This window comes from Chlamydotis macqueenii, chromosome 1, assembly GCF_036417535.1.
Source record: "Chlamydotis macqueenii isolate bChlMac1 chromosome 1, bChlMac1.mat, whole genome shotgun sequence".
Classification (NCBI taxonomy): domain Eukaryota; kingdom Metazoa; phylum Chordata; class Aves; order Otidiformes; family Otididae; genus Chlamydotis; species Chlamydotis macqueenii.
In genome coordinates, this window is record NC_141556.1 from 196,718,106 (window position 1) to 196,743,476 (window position 25,371).

The 25,371-nt window shown below is 40.7% G+C and overlaps 1 protein-coding gene across 1 annotated transcript in view; it reads left to right on the plus strand.

Annotated features, from left to right (window-relative positions):
* Window positions 1-25,371, plus strand: part of CRYL1 (crystallin lambda 1) — a 63,639-nt gene that overhangs the window by 34,557 nt on the left and 3,711 nt on the right. The window contains exons 5-7 of the mRNA XM_086739534.1: window positions 2,469-2,663; window positions 12,047-12,152; window positions 25,031-25,137. Of these exons, the coding sequence (XP_086595660.1) occupies window positions 2,469-2,663; window positions 12,047-12,152; window positions 25,031-25,137 (408 nt within the window). The remainder of the gene's footprint in view (window positions 1-2,468; window positions 2,664-12,046; window positions 12,153-25,030; window positions 25,138-25,371) is intronic.

The following is a 25,371-nucleotide window of genomic DNA, read 5'->3' on the forward strand; positions in this document are numbered from 1 at the left end:
GTGTACTCTTCTAGGGGCCTTTCTGCATCTATTATATCAGGAAACATGCTTGCTTTGTAGTAGATGTTGGCTTTTGGCATTTTTTGTTTTAACCATGGCCTTACTAACATCTTGAACATGACAGTAGGATATGGGGAATGGTGGCTGCAAGAAGAACGCGCTCTGGAAGACACTGTGAAAACAAGAAGTTTTGATACAGAAGAAAAATTAAAAGCTAAAGTTATGAAGCCTCTGGCACAGGTGAGCGTGTTGAGGAGAAATTAAATGAAATGCCCAGAGGGCAGAAGGAGCTCATCCCTTTGCTTAACATAGCAATGGGTTAGTAATTAGAAAAGATAAATGAAATCCCACTGCACAGCTGTGTGATAGAAATGCACACAAGACTTCTAGGTACACCTGTTCTCTGCAAGCAGTTTCAGGCAGTGTTTTGGTGGAGGTCTTCTACAGGGCGGTTCATTTCTCAAGTACTGTATACACCTACCAGTTCACACAGCTATAAATAATGAGGTAGAGGAGACTGTGCCATTGAGTGAAGTCCTTTGCTGTACAGGAAACAATGTAATCAAATTACCTTAGAAATGTATTAAGCACTATCTGTAAGATTTTTTTTTTTTAACTTCAATACTCCGATGGGAAACTGTTTGTGTCTTCTAATTTTTGTTTCAATCATACTACCGTCCATTAAAATTAATTTTATGTTTGTTGGCAGCTTTTCTGTAGCTTAATTCTTTCTTTGTGTTTACTTTGTCATATCCTTTGTTAGCTTTCATTTTGTTAGGCTGAGCAAGGTAAGCTCTCTGCTCCCTGATGAAAGGCTTTGTATTCCCCTTCTCATTTTTAGAAACCTTCCACCACCCCCAATTTCATCCATGTTTTACCACTTTTAGTTTTTACCAACATCTATTATCTCATTCCTTAAAAAACTGTCTTCCTAAGTCTTCTCATTGCACTCATGAACACACCCGTATACTCCCCATGCCAAGTTCATGAAATAGAATATTTCAATAAGATGACTGTCAACACTGATCTTGGAAAAAAAATTTTAATAGCTTCAGTCTCTCTCAACAATTAACTTGTTTTCTTCCTGATTGGAACCTGTGATCTATTTAAGTGTTAGAAAAGCCTTCAGAGAATTTTTTGGTGCTTGCAGTGGATTGGGTCTTGCAAAATTGCCTGGCACCACACCTGTGGTGTCCATCACACCGTTCTCAGGGTTGGTGGTGGCACTGCCAAAAGAGACTGATGTGAGAAAGGTTATGTTAGAACACAAGGCACTTTAAAGGGGATGAAGTAAGTGTGTTACACAAGTGTGTAGTTAGAGCAGGTGTAACCTACAACAGGTTATGCACTGGTCAGACCCTACAGTAAAAGGAACCACCTAAGTACTGAAAAGAAGGAACATACAGAGAGGAAAGACTGCTTGCACATTGCTGTAACTAAATCCTGTACTTAATTTACAGGAGCACAGTTAAGAGCAGTTGACTATGATGAGGATGGTGGAAGAATCAGTGCTTAGTTACTGTTCTTTAAATGTCAGTGTTATTTCTGCTAGTAATTTATTATATATTACCTCCTATTGCCTGGAAACTGGATGGAGAGCTGAGTTTAACACCTTAAGAATATGGCTGAAGGACTGCTTTTGGAAGGAGCATGCAGGCAGTGTTACTGCCTGTAGTACTACAGCCTAAAGAACTTTTAACTGTTTCTAGGATGTTCTTCAGAATTTTTGTTTATTACTTCGAAAGTACATTGCACAAAGGTCTTGACCTGATGGGAAATTACATTTGGGAAGAGTCAGGGAGAGGTAGTTTTGGGGGGTTTTTGTTTGGTTTTTTGTGTGCGTGTGTGGGGGGGTTGGTTGGTTTTTGGTTTTGTTTTGTTTTTTGTTTTTTTTTTTTTAAAGTAGGTACAGTGTTTGAAGGTAACCTGTTCCACAACTTTTTGAAGTATGCTTTATGTGATATCTGTTCCTGTGTTTAGCATATATTTGCAGGCTTGGGCCAGTAGTAGCTTATCTATTAAGTGTTGCATCTTACAGGTGGTGTTTAGCAATATTTTATTTTTTATAAAGTTCCTGAATATCTAAAAGGAAATGCCTTGCTTCATTTGGAAAGACAGGTGGTGGCTATATGTCTTACAACAACAAACAGCCTGAATATTGAGAAAACATCGGTTGCTCAAGTCAGTATAAAGTCTTCTAGTACTGTTTGAGTGCTGTCATCTTTAGTTTAGCTCCATAAACTTTGTTGGAGTTAAACAGAGTGAGACTTAATGCAAGATTAATAATTTTTAAAACTTTAATTGATATACCAACTTTTATTGGATTGGTGACACCTTTCAGGGTCTGAAGATCAGGCTTACTGTGTTCACTGGCGAATATCCATGCTAATAGCAAGCTATAAAGATGCTTTATATTAACCTGTTCATCTGTTGATACTTGACATTCTTCTTTTGTGTTTCTTCTTGAGGTAAATCCACCTTACTTTGTGCCTTTGGTTGAAATTGTTCCTCATCCAGAAACAGATCCTTCTACTACAGAGAGAACATATGCCCTGATGAAGAAGATTGGTCAATCTCCTGTCAAGCTAAACAGAGAAATTGAGGGATTTGTTCTGAATCGGCTCCAGTACGCAGTGATAAGTGAAGCCTGGAGACTTGTGGGTGTATGTATATGTATTTCTTTTTTTTTTCCCCCCAATTTCTACACACACACACTACCAGTTTTGTAGATGTGACAAGAGATACTGTATATTTAAATTTCCTATAAATTTGTGTCATCTTTGTTAAACCATCCCTTATGAACATTTTAATTTACATGTTAGCATATATTTAATCATTAAGAAGCGATGTGAGTTATAAATAACAAAGACTGGTAAAAACAAAGTGATATGATCATAACAACTATCCTTTATCCTGCTTTCTTTTCAGAATACTGTCATTTTCAGGACAATCAAAAGAACAATCTTAGAAGCACAGAAATCAAAATACTGATTTTTTCTTTTTTCTAGGTTGTCTCATAATTTCATGTTATTTTCTGAATGTTGCTAGCCTATTGTATGGTGGCTATGAAAATAATATTTAAAATGGCTTTTCTCTTTGACCTTTCAGGAATTGCACTCAAAAGATCAACAGCTATTTGATACTTGTAGTTAAAGACAGATTTCTAGTTCTCCTGCCCATTCAGACTTCTAGCTGAGAATCATTTTTTTGTGCCCCTTCAGCTTTTCCCAGCTACCTGTTCTGTGCAGCAAAGTCTGATCTTTCATCAGGAAGAGCTGAATTATGAGTCTGTTGCTATTCTGTTGAGAAGAGATTCAATTCGGCTTGAGTTAAGGCTTACTTTTTTGTCATAGAGAGTGCTTTGATTTTTTTCAAGCTGCTTAAAACAACCATGGTGTCTTGGTTTCATCTGGGATAGAGCTAATTTTCTTCTTAGTAGCTGGTATAGTGCTGTGTTTTGTATTTAGGATGAGAATAATGTTGGTAATAACACACTGATGTGTTAGTTGTTGAGCAGTGCTTACACTAAGTGAAGAACCTTTCAGCTTCACATACTGCCCTGTCAGCAAGAAGGCTAGGGGTGCACAAGAAGCTGGGAGGGGACACAGCCAGGACAGGTGACCCAAACTGGCTGAAGGAATATTCCATATCATATAATGTCATGTTGAACATACTGGAGGGGAGCTGGCCCAGGGGGTGGCAGCCACTGCTCGAGGAATGGCTGGGCTTTGGTCGGTGGGTGGTGAGCCATTGCATTGTGCATCACATGTTCTTTTTATTATTATTATTATCCCTTCCTTTTCTGTCCTATTAAGCTGTCTTTATCTCAACCCGCAAGTTTTACTTTTTTCCCCGATTCTTTTCCCCATCCGACTGTCGAGGGAGTGAGCAAACGGCTGTGTGGTGTTCAGCTGCCTACTGGGTTAAACAACAACATGTGCACACAAATACAGATAAAGATCTTAAAACTAAAGTAATATTAACATATCGTAAACAAAGCAACTCTTTTTCCAAAGCAGTTTCTAAACATAGTTGCTGAACTGATTTTGCCTACCTCTAGTTAGCTTCCACTAGCAACACAATGCAACATAAAGGAGGTGATGAATAGTAATAAGTAAAACAATATTGCTGGGAAGGAACTTATGATCTACTGGAGATGTTTCTTTAATAATGGATGCCTTTTTTTAGTTTAAAAAAGCTAATACAAATTCTTAAGTATGTGATAAGAAAAACACCTTCAGAAAGCTGTAACCCTGTTGAAAGGCACAGGATAGAAAGGATAGTAACCTCTTAATTGTTTTCTAAACCCTAATAACTCCAGATGAAAAAAAAGGTTTTTAAGAATAAAAATGTAAAAATTACTACTTAAAAAACCTGAACCAAGGAAGTTAAGTTCATGGTGAAAAAGCAAACTGAACTGCAATGTTTGTTGTTAAGGAGGTTCCCACACTGTAACCTTTCTTTGAAAAGCAGGGATCTGGCATAGAAGTAGAACAAGTCATACTAAGAACAAGACTTTTGCACCAGGGAAGAGTAAATAAGTAATGGTAGACTGTGAAGGAGAAGTGGAACTCTCAAAAACTCAAATATGAAGTTGATGAAATACTGATTTAAGCAACTTTTTACACACCAGCTAGCATAATACTGCAGAAATGGCAGTTAGTGCTTACACCTGAGTTCTTTTGAAAGAGTTCAAAGTGTTACTGGGAAACCTACTGAACCAGTAGGTTTGATAATGTGTAGGCATATTGATACCCTGGTCAGCACAGATATCCAGGGATGTAATGCCTCAAAAATATAGTGGGATTCTTGCAGGTCTCCGAGAGGCATAAACTTGAGTTGTGGAAGTCTTTGCTATAGAAATCTAGGATGCTAAAAATATGACTGGGTTCAGCGAACATTTAGACACACTCATGTTAGAGGAAGACTGTACAGAAGCAACATCCAGCTGTCAGAGTCTCAAAGACTGGACTGCTGGGAGCTGAGGCAGTGCGTATCACTGAAAGGGTAACTCTGTATTTAGTCTTTGGTTATGAAAAAAGTATAAGAACGCTTCATGGGCTACTATTGGAAAAAAGATTGATTTGAGGTGAACCTTTATTATAAACCTGTATGGACAATTATTGTGTGCGAATGTGGTGCTATGTGAATAATAACAGAATAGTGATTGAAGAACTGACATATAATAAAAGTTGCTTTTGTTGTACATCATCCAAGTTTCCAAGTTGTTCTAGTTTTATGTAATTTTACTACATTTCAGGCAAATACACATTTAAACTGTAGCAGCTTTGATAGCTGTATTTCCATTCCAAAAGCCTGGACAGATACCAGCTACAAAAGGTGTATAGTTTCAGCTGTGTGACTTCAGGCTACACACTGCCTTTGATAGGAGCAGAATCACTGCAGATAGAGAGCTGCAGGCCTGAGGCAGTTTCTGTGTTTCTGCTGTTGTGCTGCCAAATTAGTCCTTTTTATTGCAAGTCATGTTCTTTTGGTGTTCACATTTTCAAAGTGGGGAAAAATACTTCTTACTTCTGATCATTAAGTCACTTCTCAGTCCTTATTGTTGAGAATGTCAGCTTCTCAGTCTTTGAGAGGCTTCTAAAGATGAAGTTTTGCTCAGCTTGATTCCTTCTGGTAACAAAAGTTTTCCTTACCTTAAGAAGCACTGAAAGTGGAAGATAAACTGTGAATATTAGCAAGAGTAACATATAACAAGAGTAACATATTAATGAAGAGTAGCATATAACATAGCATATAACATATTAATGTAGCATATAACATATTAATATGTTACAAGAGTAACATATTAATAAAGGCCAAGTGCAAGGTCCTGCACCTGGGTCATGGCAATCCCAGGCACAAATACAGGCTGGGCGGGGAATGGATTGAGAGCAGCCCTGAGGAGAAGGACTTGGGAGTGCTGGTGGATGAGAAGCTTAACATGAGCAGGCAATGCGCCCTTGCAGCCCAGAAGGCCAACCGCATCCTGGGCTGCATCAAGAGAAGTGTGGCCAGCAGGTCGAGGGAGGTGATTCTCCCCTCCTGATCTAGTCAGGGATGTCCCTGCTCCTTGCAGGGGGGTTGGACTAGATGACCTTTGAAGGTCCCTTCCAACCCTAACCATTCTATGATTCTATATCTAGGACTGTCCTTTTACTGTGGATTACTGAATGGAGTCTTACCTTGGAGAATTATTATTCTAGGCATCACCTGAAACTTGCAAGGAGGTCATGAAATACAGCAGCAGAGATAGTGAAGAGAACATGGCAGTTTTTCAGCCCTGATCTACATTAGGAGTTTCAGCTGCTTTTAAGAACCTGCTGAAACTATTTTGTGTTGAATCGTAGAAGTGTCTTAAGAGCCTGTATTTTCCTCTGTATAAGCTTTTGATATTGTCTTAATGTATTTTTTTTTCTTAAAAAGTGAGTGTTCTTTTAGATTGTAGTCATTGTAAAAGATAAAAAGAATGGGGAGCCCTGCCACTTTTGTTAATCTCGTGGAAAATAAACAGTCATGGTTTTGCTGTGTGGCCATTTTAGTTTGTTTTCACAGCAATTGGGTGCATTGGCTTTAGTCCCTAATTTGTGTACCTCTCCCTTCTTAAGAGACTAGCCTGGCAGTCCTTAAATGCTGGCAAGACTTTAAAAATTCAAAATTCCTTATTATTAATAATTGTATTCGTGTTATCCAGCAAACCTTTCCAAAAGATCAAAGATAAGGTAGAGGATGACTGGTGAGGTCCCGGAACACTGGAGGATTGCCAACGTGACTCCCATTTACAAGAAAGGTTGTAAGGAGGATCTGGGGAACTACAGGCCTGTTAGCCTGACCTCGGTTACAGGGAAGGTTATGGAACAGATAGTCTTGAGGGAGATCGTGCGGCATGTGCGGGATGGCCGGGGGATAGGCCTAGCCAGCATGGGTTCATGAAGGGCAGGTCCTGTTTGACCAACCTGATCTCCTTTTATGATCAAGTGACCCATCTGCTGGATGAGGGAAAGGCTGTTGATGTGGTCTACCTAGACTTCAGCAAAGCCTTTGACACTGTCTCCCACGGTATTCTCCTGCAGAAGCTGGCAGCCCATGGCTTGGATGGGTACACTCTTGGCTGGGTAAGGAGCTGGCTGGAGGGCCGGGCTCAGAGAGTGGTGGTGAATGGAGTTAAATCCAGCTGGCTACCGGTCACAAGTGGTGTTCCCCAGGGGTCGGTGCTGGGGCCTGTCCTCTTCAATATCTTTATTGATGATCTGGATGAGGGCATTGAGTGCACCCTCAGTAAGTTCGCAGATGACACCAAATTGGCTGGGAGTGTGGATCTGCCTGGGGGTAGCGAGGCCCTCCAGAGGGATCTGGACAGGCTGGAGAGCTGGGCTGAAGCCAATGGGATGAGGTTCAACAAGACCAAATGCCGAGTCCTGCACTTTGGCCACAACAACCCCAGGCAGCGCTATAGGCTTGGGGCGGAGTGGCTGGAGGACTGTGTGGAGGAAACAGACCTGGGGGTACTGATTGATGCTCGGCTGAGCATGAGCCGACAGTGTGCCCGGGTGGCCAAGAAGGCCAACGGCATCCTGGCTTGCATCAAAAACAGTGTTACTAGCAGGAACAGGGAGGTAATTGTCCCCCTGTACTCGGCACTGGTGAGGCCGCACCTCGAGTACTGTGTTCAGTTTTGGGCCCCTCACTGCAAGAAAGACATTGAGGCCCTGGAACGCCTGGTTCAGAGGAGGGCTACGAAGCTGGTGAGGGAATCTGGAGCACAGGCCTTATGAGGAGCGGCTGAGGGAGCTGGGATTGTTCAGTCTGGAGAAGAGGAGGCTCAGGGGAGACCTTATGGCTCTCTATAACTTCCTGAAGGGAGGTTGTAGTGAGCTAGGGGTCGGCCTTTTCTCTCGTGTAGACAGTGATAGAACTAGAGGCAATGGTTTCAAGCTGCGCCAGGGGAGATTCAGGCTGGACATTAGGAAATATTACTTCTCGGAAAGGGTAGTCAGGCACTGGAATGCACTGCCCAGGGAGGTGGTGGAGTCACCGACCATGGGGGTGTTCAAGAAACGTTTGGATGTTGTGTTGAGGGATATGATTTAGCTGAGAAGTATTGGTGATGGTTGGACTGGATGATCTTTTAGGTCTTTTCCAATCTTGATAATAATTCTGTAATTCTGTGGATTAAAAGTCTGGTTACAGTGCCCCATAAAAGGAGGATATTATAAAAGGAATTTTAAAGGGCCAAGGAGAAAAGTAGTCTTGATGTTGTTCCTTTCAGGGTGAGGTGAGTGAGGGTACCATGGAAGAAGGAAGATAAAGGCCAGCAAAATAAGGAGTTGTGAAGTGTGTAGGACAACAAGTTTCTCAAACATGATGAAATGGAAAGAGATGGAGCTGGTAGAGGGATGTAGGAGAAAAGTCATATGTTCAAAATGACAGGACTGGAAAAAGATCTCATCAGGGCGTGGATGGAAGGGACTTGATTGAAGTGATAGCAAAGAGAAGGGTGTAACAAGTGCTGCTGAGAGAATGCATATATTAATGGCAATCAGAAGAAAAATACTGGATTTGGGAGATACAGAGGATGAAGTAGCAAATTTATAGACAGCAAGTATGTGGTCTGGGAGGGAGTGGAGTCCAAAATAACTCTAAAGACAGACTGGAGTGAGTAGGAGAACATGATGAATTGGTAGTGTGAGAAAAGGTAAGATTGTTTTTTTGGTTTTGGTTTTTTTTTTTTTTTTTTTTTTTTTTTAGCCATGTTACATTTAATATGATTAAGTTGGTGACAGAAGTTGCGATGTGGGTGTGACTCACTGATGTAAAGGCTGTTGATTAAAACCAAGCAGGCTGGGTCAGGGCCTAAAGGTGGAGACTGCAGAACTGCCACAGATTTTTGGAAAGGAGAAGAGTCCCTGCATAGTGAGAAGCACTAATGAAATACTAAAGGAACATTAGGAAAATACTGTGACATCACAAGAGATTAAAATCTTCAGGAAGATGAGATTGTGGTCTATAAATGGTGTCACAAGAAGCATGGAGGATTCTGAGCTAGTCTAAACCTTGAGCTTTGACTGCCCATTGGGGTCACTGAGGATTTTGGTGGCATTTATTTTAAATTAAGATCTTAATTCTGTAGCTGTGAAAGTTTCTGGTGAACTCTAACACACTTCCTCTTGCCTCTGACAAGTGCTCGAGGGGAAGGCTTACAAGAAGGGTTACCCAGGATGAAGAGGATGAAAAATCCCCTTGGGAAAATTGTTTCACACCTAGACTTAATGAAACTGGTTTGGAACTCTTTCTTGTTTACTTCTTAGCATAAACATTGATCCTTGTGGAAGACACCTTGCTGACCTTGCACCCACCCTGCTGAATCATTCCACCAACGTATGATCTCCTTAACATAAGTGGGAATAGGGTTATTCCCTAGGGGAGGATGGTCTAACTTGTTTCTCATTTATGTCTTTTTAATTTCTGAAGAGGAAAAAGTAAAAAGCTTTTCTTTAAGAGGGTCTATGTGACAAGGAGAAACCGAGCTCACGTGTATAGAGTAGTAGATCCCTCAACTGTAGGGATCTGTCATATTTTCCTTCTGGTAGCAGGAATTTTTGCCTTTTAGCAGCTGTAACCATAAAATTACAGCTGTAGTCAAAAGGCCAAGAACAAAGCGCTCATCTCATGATCTGAGAGCACCTGGTCTCAAATGTCAGTACCAAAGCTGAGGACTATAGTATCAAGAGAAATAAATCAGTTTTTAATTTGAAAACTAATTTGCAATGATTCTGAAGTGTTTGAAGAGTAATGTTACATTTACTTTTTTAAACTGCTACTGTGCTTCAAATGCTTGTCAGGAATTTGCGGTTAATCTTTTGTCTACAAGTCCATGTCAGTGAAAGATGCAAGAGGGCAATCACTCGTTGAGCGCAGCTTTACCAGCACAACTCATTGTCTGGATGAAGCACTCCCAATGGAAGAGTGCTTTTGTTGACTTTTTCAGAGAAGTTATGTTGCCATGTCAGGGGAAAAAACTTTCACAGAATGTATGATGCCTGTGTTAGTTACAGTCACGCTGGTCTGTAATCTCAGTGCTGTCTGAGGTTTTAGTTTAGTTCTGTCTGCCTCTAGATGAGTTACTTTACCATGCCTATGCCTTATCTTTTAAATGGAAGAAAATAATAGTTCCTTATCCCTGCTGTTTTATGTCTAATTAAATTGTTACCAGAGCTGTATGTTCCATATATGGTGGGTAGATCTTTATAATTATGTTATTGTTTTCTTTTCAAGATAAGCATTCAAAAGCCACCTGCAACAGGGATTCAGCCAGGCTTATTTTTAATGGGAGCAATGCCTTCTAACAGATTGAGACTTGAGGCTGAGTCTTATAAAAGACTTTGCTTAAGCTTGAGATGATGAAATGTGATGTCTGTGGCCAGCTGTAGAAGTTACGTGGGTCCTTGGCTTATAACTTTCTTTTAAAGTAACAGTAGATGATGTAGCTGATGAACACAGGAAGACACTGTGAGTGGGATTCAGCTCACTTAAGATGGGATTTCTACAGTGTAGACGTTGTCATCCAGATTCTTAACTCATCTTTAAGTGAGCGAGGAGAATTAGGCCCTCTTAGGACACAACTCATCTTACCTGTTTTAGATGCCTTCTTTAGGATATTGATTTCCTTTTTCTCCCTAGTGATTGTAAAAAGAGTCTAGATGTCTAGCTCAGAAGTCAATGTCCACAACAAGTCAGGAGGGCTGTCCTGCATGCCCATAACCCTGGCTGATCACTGTGTGATACGAAGGAGCATTTGGGTAGGGCCCTGCAAGAGGGAAACTTGACAGAAACAGATGTGTCTTTGGCCAAGCAGATGAGTATAGCTACTTGTATTCTGCAGCTCAAAGGGGATTGTGGAGAAGGAGACACTGAGTGGGAAGAGCACCTCACGGTAGGGTGAGAAGGCATCTCTTCCACCTTCTTAATCAGAATGAAATTTTTTTGTCTCTGGCAATAAAGAGGACAAGTTCTTGAAACCAAGCTTTATCTGATGGAAGTGATTAGAAAAGTTCATGGTTAATTCCTGTATTTCTTGTAGGTGGAATACAGCCTCATGTAATAAATATTACTCTTGTCAAGTAAATCTGTTAAGGTAACTGGAACTTTTTTTTTTTTTTTTAAATCAAGCCTTCATGTGCTTGCCCTAACCTGATGAGGGCGTTGGCTTTCTTCTAAGTGCTACCATGTAAATGAAGCAGCAGTGCTCAACTTTTAACCGGAGAAATGCTTCATTTTGCATGCTCCATATCCTGCCAGCTCTGAGATATGAGGCTGGCAAGGAACTCGAGAACCTGGGCAGGTTGAGGCTGGGTAGGCTGAATGTTCAGTGAGTTTTGTGGGAGGGAGTGGCAGCTGCATTGCCTACGTGTTTGATCTCAGGCTTTTTTGCAGTGGCCTCAGGAGCAGTATCCACCACCCCCATTCTGCCAATTGTGACTCTGCCCCAAAATCCCAAACTAAAAGAATATGAAGGGAGGTGTAAGATTTAGCCAAAACTTTTGTATTTAAAAGGACTGGTATAGTACCTAGATTTGATATAAGCTCATTTGGTCATGTGCTATTAAGAGTGTCACATTTGCTCTGTGTTTTCTGATTCTCCATTTCTGAGAAAAAAGTGTATCGGTTAACCTAAACAGCTCAATTTAGGTGTAGTACGTGAATTATTGTAAGTAATAAATATCAGGCAGTCTAGTGTGTACAAATAGTACATGTTGTATGAAAAAGTGTATTAATTTATAAATTTAAAAATAAATACTGTCAAAATGATCGAAGTGTATTTGGATTATGAAGTACGGCAATCTTAGAGATGTGAACGACAGGAAGGCTTGCAGAATAGATGAAGTATCTGCCGAACAGTTGTGTTTCTGTTCGCAAGCGAACTGCTATTTCTAGCCTTAGTTTTTATTGCTACTTTATTTTTTTATTTATATATAAAAAGCAGGCAATTTTGCATTGAAACCAAACATTCACAAAACTTCCTTTCTATTCTACTTTTGCTACTTAGGAAGGAGTAATATCTCCTACTGATCTCGACCTTGTGATGTCTGATGGGTTGGGAATGCGATATGCATTTATTGGACCTCTGGAAACCATGCATTTTAATGCAGAAGGTAGGTAGTTTAAAATGATACGAATGTGAAGGGAAGGCTTATGTTGCATAAGACTGGAAATGTTATATAATGAACCACGTCAAAATTGCTGCAACTATAAATCATCTCTCTTTACTGTAATGATAATAAAAGGTAAATTTATCTAAAACTTGAGGTCAGATGGAAGGAAATGAATATTGACTATGCTGTTGTAAGTGATCAGCTAGATGAAAGATGACAAATCATGGAAACGCTAGCTGTGTACTGTATTTTTTCCAAGATTTGTCCCAGTACTTTGCAAAAGTTGTTGTATCCATAGTTCAGGACTGTCTGAGTGTCAGGAAAAGAAAATATTGAAGAAGTTCATCTTGTGGTCCAATGTCAACAGAAACTCACCTTCCATAGATGAGTGCTGCTTTTTTTTTTTTTTTCTTCTTTCCCCTGCCAGAATTCATAGGAAAAGCTCAGTGTAAGTATCACTGGCTTGCTTTAAGCTGACTTAGATCCTGAGTGAAGTAGAATTGCTTCTATCCACAAAATCCTGTGCATACAAAGTTGACTTGACAAAGCAGTCAGGTAACAGTTCAACATCTGACTTGTATGATCAAGACAGATTTTTTTTTTTTTTATAGTAAACATGAATCCAAACTAAATAAAGAGTGAATTGCTTAAAATGAAATCAGAGTTGCAAAAGTTTGAGCAGTGAATTTAACAGAACATGAGAACTTCAGGAAGTGAAGATGAACTAAATACAATTTTAGCTCTTTATATTATGGGCTGTGTCTTCATTCTGGTTTTATATGGTCCCTGACACGGTAGGCCCCTGCTACATTACTGGATTTTTTTAGGCACTGTTGCAATGCCTAATAATACAATCATAAAATAAAAATAAGAAACCAAGATCTTAAAATATCAGTGCATAATTAGAAGTGTTATTTTACATCTACTCGTTGGTTAGTTACTTTGTGGAAACTTAGGACTCTTAAGGCTGACTAAGCAATTTTGACATGAATGTGGAATTGTGGATCCTCCACTTGAGTCTTTCAGCTTGTCAGTTTGGTTGTATATCAGTAAATTAAATGTCACAAAGTATTTGCTTTTGTGCATTGGTAGGTAAAGAGCATCTGTCCTCTAAATAGAGGCACCTTCCTAATAGTTTCCATCTTGTGATCTATTAATCTGGCAGTTTCCAGTCCTCTCTAGTGATTTTAGACTTACTCAGTATAAACCATATACATTATTTACACAGAACAGAACAGATGCACGTAGTACTAGCCTTAAGCACAGAGTCTTGCAGGCTAGGGTTGGCCAGTCCTGCCCCCACCACTCCACTAAGCTCCCATGCCATCCTCTGCAGGAACCATCCACACACAGGGTCTTCTGTCAGAGTAACTTGCTGAACTGCCTCTACCAAAACAAAATGCTTGTTAATACTAAAAAAATTTAAATCAATTTTAGAGATCAAATCATACTTGCAAATCCTTTTTTTTTAATCCATGTTTTAGACTCCTTAATTCTAAAACAATGTTTACTTGAGATGAATGGAATCATCTAAGTCATCTGGGTTGGTTTTGATGCTCTTCCTTGAGTGCCCTTTGGCATTTGATATTCCATCATGATCCAGCTTAGCTTCCTTCCTCCCTCCCATTAGGAAGTAGTCATTGTTACAAAAACGCTTCTGAAATTTCCCGTCTCAAACCAGTTTTATGGAACACATCGTACTGGTAGGTTGCTTATTCATGGTAGAGATTATGCAGCTTCTAGATTTAATGCTGCCTTCTGTTAGGAATTTTAGTATTCCAGATCAGAGGGAGAAAAATTATGAAATATAATCCAAGGGACTGATTAAACAAAAATAGTAGTCTTGTGGTGGACTTGGAAAATACAAAACCAAAATACATCTTTGGAATTATTTTAACATTTTATAGTATTCTCAATTTAAAATAACCCTAAAATAACATATTTAGTACACTTGTGGACTGGGCCACTTACACACCAGCACCTTATCGGCTTGTTCAGTAACTTGGATCATGAGGAGTATTGCTTCACTCCCAGTCTTGCACATGCATTGTCTCTGGGTCTAAAGCTGGTCCTGTTTGAGTGCTGGCAGACTGACTGAGGCTGTCGCTCTCATCAGAGACAGTTTAAATCAAAATTGCTGACATGAGGACATATGATGGCTTATGATCATAGTTCCATACCAGTGCCAACTTCTCTTTGGTTGCCCAGTGTTGCTTCACATAATACGGAAGAGTATGGACCTCCTCTTGATTGCCCAGGACAACTTGCTCTGATGCATTGTACTCAGTGTCTATTTTTTATCAGTGGAGGGAACTGGAGGTAGAGATTAGAAACCCCCTCTATCCTGTTTGTGAGCCTGTCAACCAGCTTCATCAGCTTCAGAGCAGCTGCCTTTCTTTACAGCCATAAGATATTAATTACCCACAGTCTTAAAGTCTGTGTTAATCAGTGAGGAAGGATGGTGGGGATGCAGGAAGCATGTGAGAGAAAAATTGTGTTCTTTGTGGGAGATTCTGGAAGATGGAGAAATGTGGTGGGGTGTTTTTGTTTTGTTTGTTTGTTTGTTTTTTAGGATTGTGATATTTTTGTTTCCTTTTGAATAAAGAATATTATTCCAACAATTTTTTTCAGAGGTCAGTGTTATTTCTTTCCCTGTGGGATGCATGCATCACGATCCTCCCATGAACTTCGTGTGTGCTAATGCCAAGTTTCTCCCATGTTAGTTCTTATGTCCTTTCCTCCGTATTCATAAATAGTCCTATCAAAAGCTATTATCCAGGCCACTTTAGATTACTAGCTAATCCATGCATGAATATTAGGAGTTTTGAGTATATGGCAGTGAGCCAACAGCCTTGAATGACGTGACAGTGTCAAGTCACTGAAAGGAGCAGAAGCAGCAATAGCAGTTTAAGAACTGAATTGCAACAGACAGGAAGGAAGCAGCTTTGGGGGGAGAAAAAGCACATCCAAATTGTGTAATATTATAATGTTGATTGTTGGTTTCAGTAAATAAAAGTAATGTTGATTTCAGTTTCCGTAAGCTCTGTCTTTTGAGTCTGTCATCTTATGATTTCACGTGGCAGGATCGCAACAAATGCTGTTAAGTATTTTACAAGGAACATCAATAGACTTCACTACAGTAATCTTACCCATTTACTTGCTGTGGGATAATGTGACAGACACAGTGTTCCTCCTATATATGTACCTGGCTATCTGTGAACATACTGAAGATGATCCAGCCTCAGTAAGACTGCATCTCCTGAATATCTTGTTTCTTGAACTGTCAGCTCCTTTTAAGGCCTTGCAAAAAATCATCTGTAAAACCAGAGGCTAGACTATCATATACTGTATTTTACATGTTTGCAGCAAAAGTTCATACGTATTTCACAATTGGCTGTCTTAGATCAATTACTTTATTATGGGTTTAGTGAGCTATAACTGGAATTTAATCTTGATCTAAACTACTAATATTAGCACAAGAGCTGGATAGGGGAAGGTTGAAGGATCTTTGTTGCTATTTTCTCTCCTGCATTTCTAAAAATGCTATTCCAGGATCATGTTCTAGCTGTCACTCACTGTGGTATTCATACAGGTGTCTACAGGAGTTGTGTGGAAACTGGGGCTGATGTATGGTCCCTATAATATAAGTGCAAATATCCAGTAAGCTAGGAATGAGTCTTCATGGTCAAAGTTGTGTTTCTCTTACTGGAAGTGGGAATGCTTGCTTGTCTTAGAAGCACCTGCCAGATGGATTGGTTTTGGATGATAGGAGCAGAATGATTGTGCTGTATGAAAAGCACAAAACATGAAAAGGAAAGAGGTGGAGAATCATAAGCTGTAGTTCAAAGGAAGGAAATTTTTCTTGTCTGGCTAGGCAAAGTATAGTCAAGTGTGTTTTTTTTTTAACAGTTATTGTAGACAGGCATGCTGGCTGGTTCAAAAGCAGGGATTATTTTCATTACTATGGCCACTGCTTTAATGCTGCAGACCAAGATTTAACCCAGCTCAGGAGCTTTTGTACCACAAGCTAGGAAGCAGAAGGTGTGAGAATCTCTAAGTTTAAGGTAGGAAAAGCTAAGAAAAGGAAGATTGCGTCTGTTTCTGTCCAACCCACATGTTATCTTTTAGGATAATAAAATAACTTAAATCAGAAACACTTGTAAGAGGATACTACTGGGATGAAATATCACAGTGGTACATAATAATATAAAAACTTCTTTCATGAACCAAACAGTTATTTCATACGTGTTTACACACATTCAATTCACTTCCCAATAGGCTGAAGAAAGCAGTGTACAGCCCTTCTAGAACTGCTGTTTGCCTCTATGCAGCTGCAGGGCTTTTCTGTATGAAAAAGGTTATGTGCAGTAAGCAAAGGTGTGAATTTCTCAGTATACGGGCTGCTGTGCACCAGTTTCCTTCTGTGGACTCTTCCCTCCACCTTCTGAAAGGAGCACATGACTTTGCACAGGAATTCTTCATGCTTTATTGCACGAGTCATTATAGATGTGTCCTAAAAACCACATCTTGCTGCATCCTTTTCCCTTCTGCTAACTAAAGAATGCATATGGTCACCAAGTGACTCAGACTGAGGAACTGCAGATTTGAAACTGATCTAACAAAAGAAGTGTTTCATATTAGCTCAGTTTAATTCCTTGATCTGGCTCATAGCAGTCTTGCACAAGTGTTTGTGCATTGCTGTTGAGGTGGTAACACAGGGACAGTGAGAATAAAACTTTTTGTGGTGCTACCACTGCCTTAGGATTGTTGAAGGTATTAATGCAACTGCAGTCTAAGTGAATTCATATGGGAATTAATGTAGAGTAGCAAGTGTCCTGTGAATTCACACCCTAACGAAAAGCACGCATCTGTGTTCAGACACACAGATGAAGATAGGATTACATTTAGAAAGTTTTCCTTGGAGCTGTAATGTCTAGAAATGTAATTGCTCTATCAGCAAAACAGAGAGGTTGAGACTTTTTTTTTTTCTCTGAATATAACCTAACCATGACAGATTCCTCCGTGATCTTCCTGAAATGTGCCTCTTTTCTGTTCTCATCCATACTCATCCTCTATCTTACCAAGTGCAACCTCATCTTAGATTTTACCTGCTAAAATCAACCACACCCCAGTCTTTTCAAATGGTTGATGCTATTACATCAGTGGCTTGACCATCTCACCTACTCTTTTTGAGTCATTACAGTATCTTATTATGCTGCTTCTCAAGTTCAAAGTAATCAAGTTAATACCTAGTATTATTTATACTCAGAGGTGAGGCACCCTCTGCCTTTGGCGTGTTCCCTGTTCTTGCCAGTACACTTACTACTGTCTCTTGTTTTTTTTTTTTTCACAAATATCTGAGTGTCTTCCTTGTTTTGCTCCATGTGTAGTGTCCTTGCCAGACTGGTTTACCAAGTTTGCTTACTTGCATCTTTCAGCCCTCATGCCTGTTGTCTTTCTTATGAAGAGGAAGGAATGAAATGTAGCATACAAGAAGCTAAGATACCTGAATATGCTTGCATACTGTAATGCATGAACATAGTACATTTTATACTGTCATCTTTTCCTTTCTTTTTTCCTACTACTCCCATCACCTTTATGCTTATGAACCTCACTTGTGAAGAGGTCTTCTCAGGGCAGTGAAGCATTTTATGCGTGCTTATAAGCTAAATATCTGTCCTGAGTTCCTTTTCCTTCATCAATGCCCTCTTCATCTTGATGATACAAGTAGAGGGATTTCACTGATACCCATGTTTGCACCACACCAGTGCAAGTCTTTCAGGTAGGGACCTGTGAACCCAAAGTGTAGTTATGTGAATGAATTCTCATGGGACAATTCATTAGCTGTTTTGGAAACTGCCTGTACCCACATTGACACTAAATAAGCAGAAGCTTATTCTTCCTTTGTTGGTGGTATAAAGAGCCTTCCATTTCCTAGATACATATGGGCAGCTGAAGAGTCTTCAATCAATGCCCTTGTCTAGCTTGTGATAATATGTTCATTACTGTACTGTACAAGTCTTTTAACAACTACTATACTATACAAATGCTGGGTGGGTTTGGGACTTTCAAGGAAGACAGAGTATTCTCCTTTTCATCTCTATAATCCTGTATCAACTACTCTCGTAGAACATTTTGTTACTCATTCCTCCTCTTCCACTCTCTGCCATAGTTGTAAACATATGGTGAAAGGAAGATTCCAGGAACTCCTGCCTTCCGTGGAGGTATTTCTCTTCTACGTTCATGGTTCTCAGGTGCCTGCTGCAACATCTAGCTTCTCCCACAGCCCCTTCCCTCCAACATTGATGAGGTGAGTGCGCAAGGAAGATGAAGGTTTAGACAGGGAGCCAACAAACCACATAGACAAGAGGAAACTGTTGTTATTCTTGTGTTGTGAGTTGATTCCCCTCGTTCTGTGTCCCAAATGCATCTTGTGTCATTCTTTTTCTCCAGTTGGAGATAGTGGGATGCAATGTGGGCACAGCAACGGGATGCAACGAGAGATGTTGATTGTTTTTAACAGCCCCATTTGCCATCTTCTTCCTGTTTCTCTAGCTCCGAGGTGCTGCCCTGTCTGTCTCACACTGTTTAGAGATGCTACTTCTTCCAGCTTAGGCTGCTGCCTGGGCAGTATCAACAAGGATTAAAGTTAAAGGGATTCTGTTGTATTTGTTTTCCATCTTCTTGTCCCTGTGCTCCAGTTAAGTGCTCTTCTCATCCACCTTTGCAATAGCTCTGACCTTTGAACCAAAGGACTTCTAAGTCTAAAGGCATGGAGTCAAATATTTGCCAGTTTTGAGTTTGCAGGTGAAAAGCAAAGTGGTTTTTTTTCCAGCAATATTCCCCATTGCTCAAGTGCCTTCTTGAAGCTGGCAGCATAGGGTTGATTTTGGTTACTTAAACCAAGTTAAAGATTGCACTACTCTCCATGCCATTTCACACTGAGAATGCTATCTTGAGTTAGCTATTCTGAAATTATTACTTTTTGAAATCTGTGAGTGAGACCATGTGTATATTCTAACTTTTGGTGTATTTCCTTCACTTCAGACTCAAAAGATTTTGCAGTGTCCGCTCTCTGTTTGGCATGCAGTGTACACAGCTGCATGTTGCCATTTCAGCCACAATGTTGATCTTAACTATACTAATGCTGCTGCTCTTCTCTAGACCCATGACTTTTATTTTTACCTTTTCCTATTTTGCTGACTTTGCATAAGGCTTATATTCATTCCTACATTTCCTGCAGTGAATGAATTATATTACCCAATCTGCGTTTTGCATGTCTCTGTTGAACTGGTGAGCTACACCCACCTAGAAACTGTTCTGATTCATTCAAACTGTAGGTGAGCTGCCAGTAGGAGCTCAATTTCCAGGACTAGCTGGCTGAGTGAGCTTTGAAGGCCATCTTCAGCTCAGAAGTTCACATTCACCAGGTAAATGGATCAGCCACATCCAAGCGTTCAGCTTTCCCAACATACTAATGTCATCTCTTTAGACTGAGGCTCATGAAAAAGATTTCTGGCACACAGTCTTCTCTTCTACCTTCTCCTGACTGTACTAGAATCAAAACTACTCAGATCTATGGTATTAGACCACAAGCTTACCAGGTGGTTGATGGTTGATTTTTGGAAAAGCACCAAACCCAAACTATTCAGCACTGGTCTAGGTGTCATAGACCTGTGTCAGCTAGATAACACCAGAATAACTGGTAACTGACACTGCTCTGTTTACCATTCCTTCTATTGCCAATTGCTCATGTGGATTTGCTTGAATTTCCGTATTTGAATGTCCATATTTGACTGAATTGCCATTTTTTATTTTGTGATTGTCCAGCTGGCAACAGCTGCTGCCAGCAGCTGTGAATTAGCCAGGTGTACCCAAGTCCACATAGTTCTGCACTCTTTAGTCTCAGTCATTTCTGCTTCTACATCTGGGAACTTTCTATGATGTTTTATGATGTGGGGGCAAACTTTTTGCTCAGGCTCATCACTGTTAGAAGAAAAAGTTCACATGAGCAAGGTGAAATGTAAATATCTTTGTCTTGTGGTTGGTGCATGAGTCTCGTCCAGAATTGTCTTGGCTTCCCAAGATTCTCATGTGGATAGCATATCTCCTGTAGGTTGATCTGGGTTGGCTTCAGGTGCCAAAATCTGTGAGAATAGCTGTTAAGATGTAACAGACAATCACTTATGCTAATGACAGAGTATGGGCAGTAAACCCTGATAACCAGTGGTCCCTTCCAGAGTAGAGTGTTTGTGGAGAAGGATGGTCTCTGCTTACTCCCTCAGTGAAGAGATAGAATTGTATCACACAGCCTGTTCTACATCCCACAGTAATGCTTCTCTTCCCAAATTTCATGTCCTGCCAGTGGTGTTTTGGATCCCACTAGGCAATTTGAAGGTTTCTGGCTCTGTGTCAATCAATAAAATTGAGCAAAATACTAAATTTCTGTATAATTAGAGCACCAATATACCTATATGACCAGCTGACCTCCCTTTTTTGTTGGAGAAGGCCAGAACATGCCAGAGTGTTCTAGGAACACATATGCTCCATGGGTAGATAAATCAAGGAAGCAGGATGACAAAATGCTGCTTGGCACACTCTTGGCACCAAATATAGGTTCAAGCTACTTAACAAGGCTTCTATTTTTCTCAGAGCCTCTTTTCTTCTGATACTAGAGAATGTTTCTAGTCCATTTTTTAAGAGAATTGAATACTCCAATCTCTCATGCAATGGATGTGTTCTCCCATTCTGATCTTTCAGTTGTTTATCTGATGGTCATAATGACTTTAGAGTGTTAATTTCTTAAAGGGAATTTTATAGTTCCTGAGCATCTGTCCTTTGAAAGTCCTTCTGTCTTTGGTCCAGAAACAAGAGTGTTCTCTGTAGTCTTACTGACCTCAGATGCCTTTTGGAAAACCTGTACTTCAGTGATTTCAGGCATGTTAGGCAGTATAAGGGTTGTAGTTTATGATTCATAGTTGCCAGTATTCAGATGTTTTCATTCCTTCATCCACCTTTCAACCTCAGCCATTTAGGGTTAGACAGGTGTGACTTTTACAGTATTGATATCACACAGTATTGCATTCCAGGGAACTGTCTACAAGCTGTTCAGGAAGGGGACTGCTTAATGACTCTTGACCTGAGTTGCATTCTTTTGTGTGCTAGTCAGGCCACCCCACTTACATTTCCTGCATTTTGTGGTTGTATAAGACCACGAGCAGTTCAGGTTCATGCTTCTTGGTCTGTACAATCTCCTGAGTCTTCGTGAAAGAGTTGGTGCCCGTAACTGCTTGCCTTTGTCTTCTGCAGCTTTCTCCTCTTTGCTTTGATAATTAGCCAATAAAAAGAGAGTTAAGGAGGCAAATTATTCAGTCTGTGTGGTTCTCAGAAAAGGGAGATTGTCACAAGCTTTTAGTGGCTCTCCAGAACATCCCTTCTCCAATCTAGGGTGTTGATCTGTATAATCACATTCTTACTCGTGTCGGCTTGCTTACTGCCAGACAAGCATTGCTCGTTTACTGTTGTGGTGCAGCTCATGACTTCTTGATTGATACACAGTGGGAAAGGCTGCCTTATCCTTTCTTGATTATGTGATAGTAAATAGAACTAAAAAGTCTACTAGATGTATATCTCTGGCTAAATCACCAATTTATCTTTTTGGTGCATTTATCATTCCAGTTCCTCTCTAGTACCTCAACAGTAATTTTTTTTGAGATTCCTACCGGAGCTGATGGAAGCTGCACGTTTCCCTAATTCAGCCAAGGTCTACTTGACTGCCGTTTTACCCACTATTACCAGTTAGCTGATTCTCAGGTTCTCTGACCACATGTTGTTTTTTTTTTTAAGATGTCCACAGCAGGGTCAGCTCTGAGGTTAGACCAAGCTGCTCAGGGTTTCATCCAGTCTTGAAAACCCCTGGAGATGGAGACTACACAACCTCTGTGGGCCATCTGCACCAGTGCTTGAGTATCCAGTCTGAACCTCTCATTTCACATTGTACCTGTTGTCTCTTGTCCTCCTGCCATGCAACAACTGTAAAGAGCCGAGCTCCGTCTGCTCAGTGACGTCCCCATCGGCACTGGGGAGCTACTGTTAGATCCCCCCAAAGCCATCTCTGCTCCAGGCTGAACAAGCCCAGCTCCCCCAGCCTTTGCTTACAGGGCAAATGCTCCAGCCCCCACCATTTTGGTGGCCTCTGCTGAAGTTGCTCCAGTTTGTCAATGTCTTTCTTGTATTGGGGGATCCCAAACTGAATGCAGTATTCTGGATGCAGTCTAGTGAGTGCCGAGTAAAGGGGAGTAATCACTTCCTTCAGTCTCCTGGCTGTGCTGTTAACACTGCCCGGGATGTTGTTGGCCCTGTTTGCTGCCAGGGCACACTCTTGGTTCATGGTCAGCTTTCTGCCTACCAGGACCAGGAGTTCTTGGGGTTCACAAGCCCATGTTGTTGCAAGGAGCTCTTCCTTCTAAGGTGCAGGGCTTTGCATTTGTCTTTGTTAAATTTTTTAAGGTTTTGTATTGGCTTATTCCTCCAGCCTGTCTAAGGGCAGCCCTGCCCTCCAATATAACCGCTGGTCCACACCCCCCACACACACACATCCCCCTGCACACACACCCGCCTCCCATTTCCTGCTCAATTTGGTATCATTCACAAACTTTATGAGCTGTTAAGCAGTAGAGTTCTCACGATAGATTCCTGCAATACTCCACTTCTGCTGGCCTCCAGGCAGAGTACAACCCATTAGCCACTCCCTCTGAGCCTGAGTATCCAACCCATTTTTTGTCCATCTAGTTATCCAAGCATGCAGACCTTAGTGTCCTAACTTTGATACAAGAATATCATGGAGGACAGTGTCAAATGCCCTTCTAATGTTGAGGTAAATGATATCCACTACTTTCCTATTTTCCACAAATCCAATAATTTTATCACAGAAGGCAACAAGGTCAGTCAGACATGATTTACACCATGGTGTACCCATTGGTGACTACATGCTGTCACAATAACTTTCTTTTTATTCCTGTGCCCAGGAATTTTTTTCAAGAGGACTTGCTCCTTGCTTTTCTCAGGAACAGAAGTTAAATTGATTGGCCTGTAAAACCCCAGATTGTTCTTTTGACCCTTTCTGAAGATGGGAGCAATATTTGTCTTGAGTCATCTGGGGATCTCAAATGATTACACTGATGCGTTGACTGGCATGATTTTTAAAATATAATAGAAAGCAGCCTTGCAAGGGCATGGGCCATTTCTCTCATATCCTTGGATACAGTCTATCTCGTCCAGTGGTCTCAGAGGGGCTGAGTTCTTGCAGATGGTGACTGACTGGATCATCATCTACTGCTGATAACTCTTCTCCTTCAACCTGCTTCTAAGCACAGAAGCATAGGAGACCTTGTCAATGAAGACTGAAGCAAAGAAAGCAATGAGTAACTTTGCTTTACCTATTTCTTCTGTCACTAAATCACCCACCCATTCAGCAACAGGCCCACACTTTCCTTCTCTAGCCTTCTATTACTAATGTCCTTCTTGTTGCCCTTGACGTCTTTGCAAGTCTCAACTGGAGCTGAGCTTTGGCTTTCGTGACACCATCCCTACATGCCTAGGCAGTGTTTTTAAATTTTTCCTTCACAGCCTGTTGCTGCTTCCACCTCCTGTATGCTGCCTTTTTTTGCACTGGAGCTCATCTAAGCCAGTCTCTTGATACCTTTACTTGTCTTCCTGAATATCAGGATGGACTTTTGTTACTTTTGGAGGATACTATCCTTTACTGGCATCTCCACTGATGCTGACCCACAGGCTCTCAGCCAGCCATTCGTCCATCCCACTGAATAGCTCCATACATCTGAGCTGCTCCTTTGCAGAGATAGCACACCCCCTCCTTGTCTTTCCTGCCTGTCTTTGCTGCAGTGTGTTTCTGTCCCCTGCAGGACTCAAGTTGTGTGAGCCATCCCACCACACCTGAGTTGCTCCGACAGTGTTCTACTTGTGTGACCACACACAGAGCTCTTATTTCCCCTGCTTATTTCTCAGGCTGCACGCATTTGTGCACGTACACTAGAGGTGGACTCCTCCTGCCTTTTTTTAGACTTTCTTGCAGTTTCTGTTGTGCCTGTTAACTTGCACTCTTTTCTTTCCACCCTATACACCCCTTCCTCACTTGACTACAAGTTGTAATCTTACTTTTCCAGTGTTCCTAATGTAAAGCTTTCCTCACCAGATTTGCCAGGTTTTTGGCAGAGATGTTTTTTCTCCACTTTGTCAGGTGGATCCTATCTCCCCCTAACAGCCAGTGTTCAACCATCAAAGAGGGTCCTGTGGTCATAAAAGCCAAATCCTTGTTGTTAAACCCAGTTCCAGTATAAGGTATTGATCTGCAAGATCTATTTGTTCCTCGTTCACTGGAGGCCACCAAAGGGTCACCATGCCTTTGACCCTTTCCCCCTGAGCCGTGTTGCTCTTGATACACTCCAGATCAATAAATAAAAGTTACAACAGGAATGCTTCAACTGGTATGACACACACCAACAGGAGGAGACGAGGAGAGGTGAGAGCACTCTGAGGGGGGAAGCTTTCTGGTCTCAAGTAACAAAGCACGAGTATATCCATGGTTGTGTACTAAACCCCTCACATAGCGTCACCTGTTAGTATGTAACATTAATTGGTTTTACAATGAAGGTATGTCCTAAGTGGTTTTTTCATGAACTTTAGTGGAAATGTGGTGGATAGAATCCATTTTTCCTTGCTGACAATTAGGTGTCTTAAGCATAAGAGCACACATTTTTTTGGACTCTGATTTCAAAGATAGTGCTTAAGCACAGGCAGCCTTACTGAACTTAAGTAGGAATTTCTGTTGAATTGCAATTTTTCACTCTTATTTTTAGGTATTTCAAATTATTGTGAAAGATACCGTGAAGGTATGAGACTTGTTCTGAACACCTTTGGACCAGTTCCAGAATTTTCTGGTGAAATTGAGCAGAAAATCAGTCAGGTAAATATGGAGTTGTTAAATGCAGTGACATTCAGAAAAAAAAAAAGCATTAGCTTTTATTTTAACATTTGTAGTATTTCAGTTTACTGTTAGAGGTATCTAGTCTGTATTTCTTGTGTGAATATGTACTTTGAATGAAGAGATCACTACAGAAGGCATGTAAGTCCCTTTTCAAAGCACTTTGACATACATCAAGGAAAAGTGATCTAGCAGCTGAGTAACATTATTACTAGA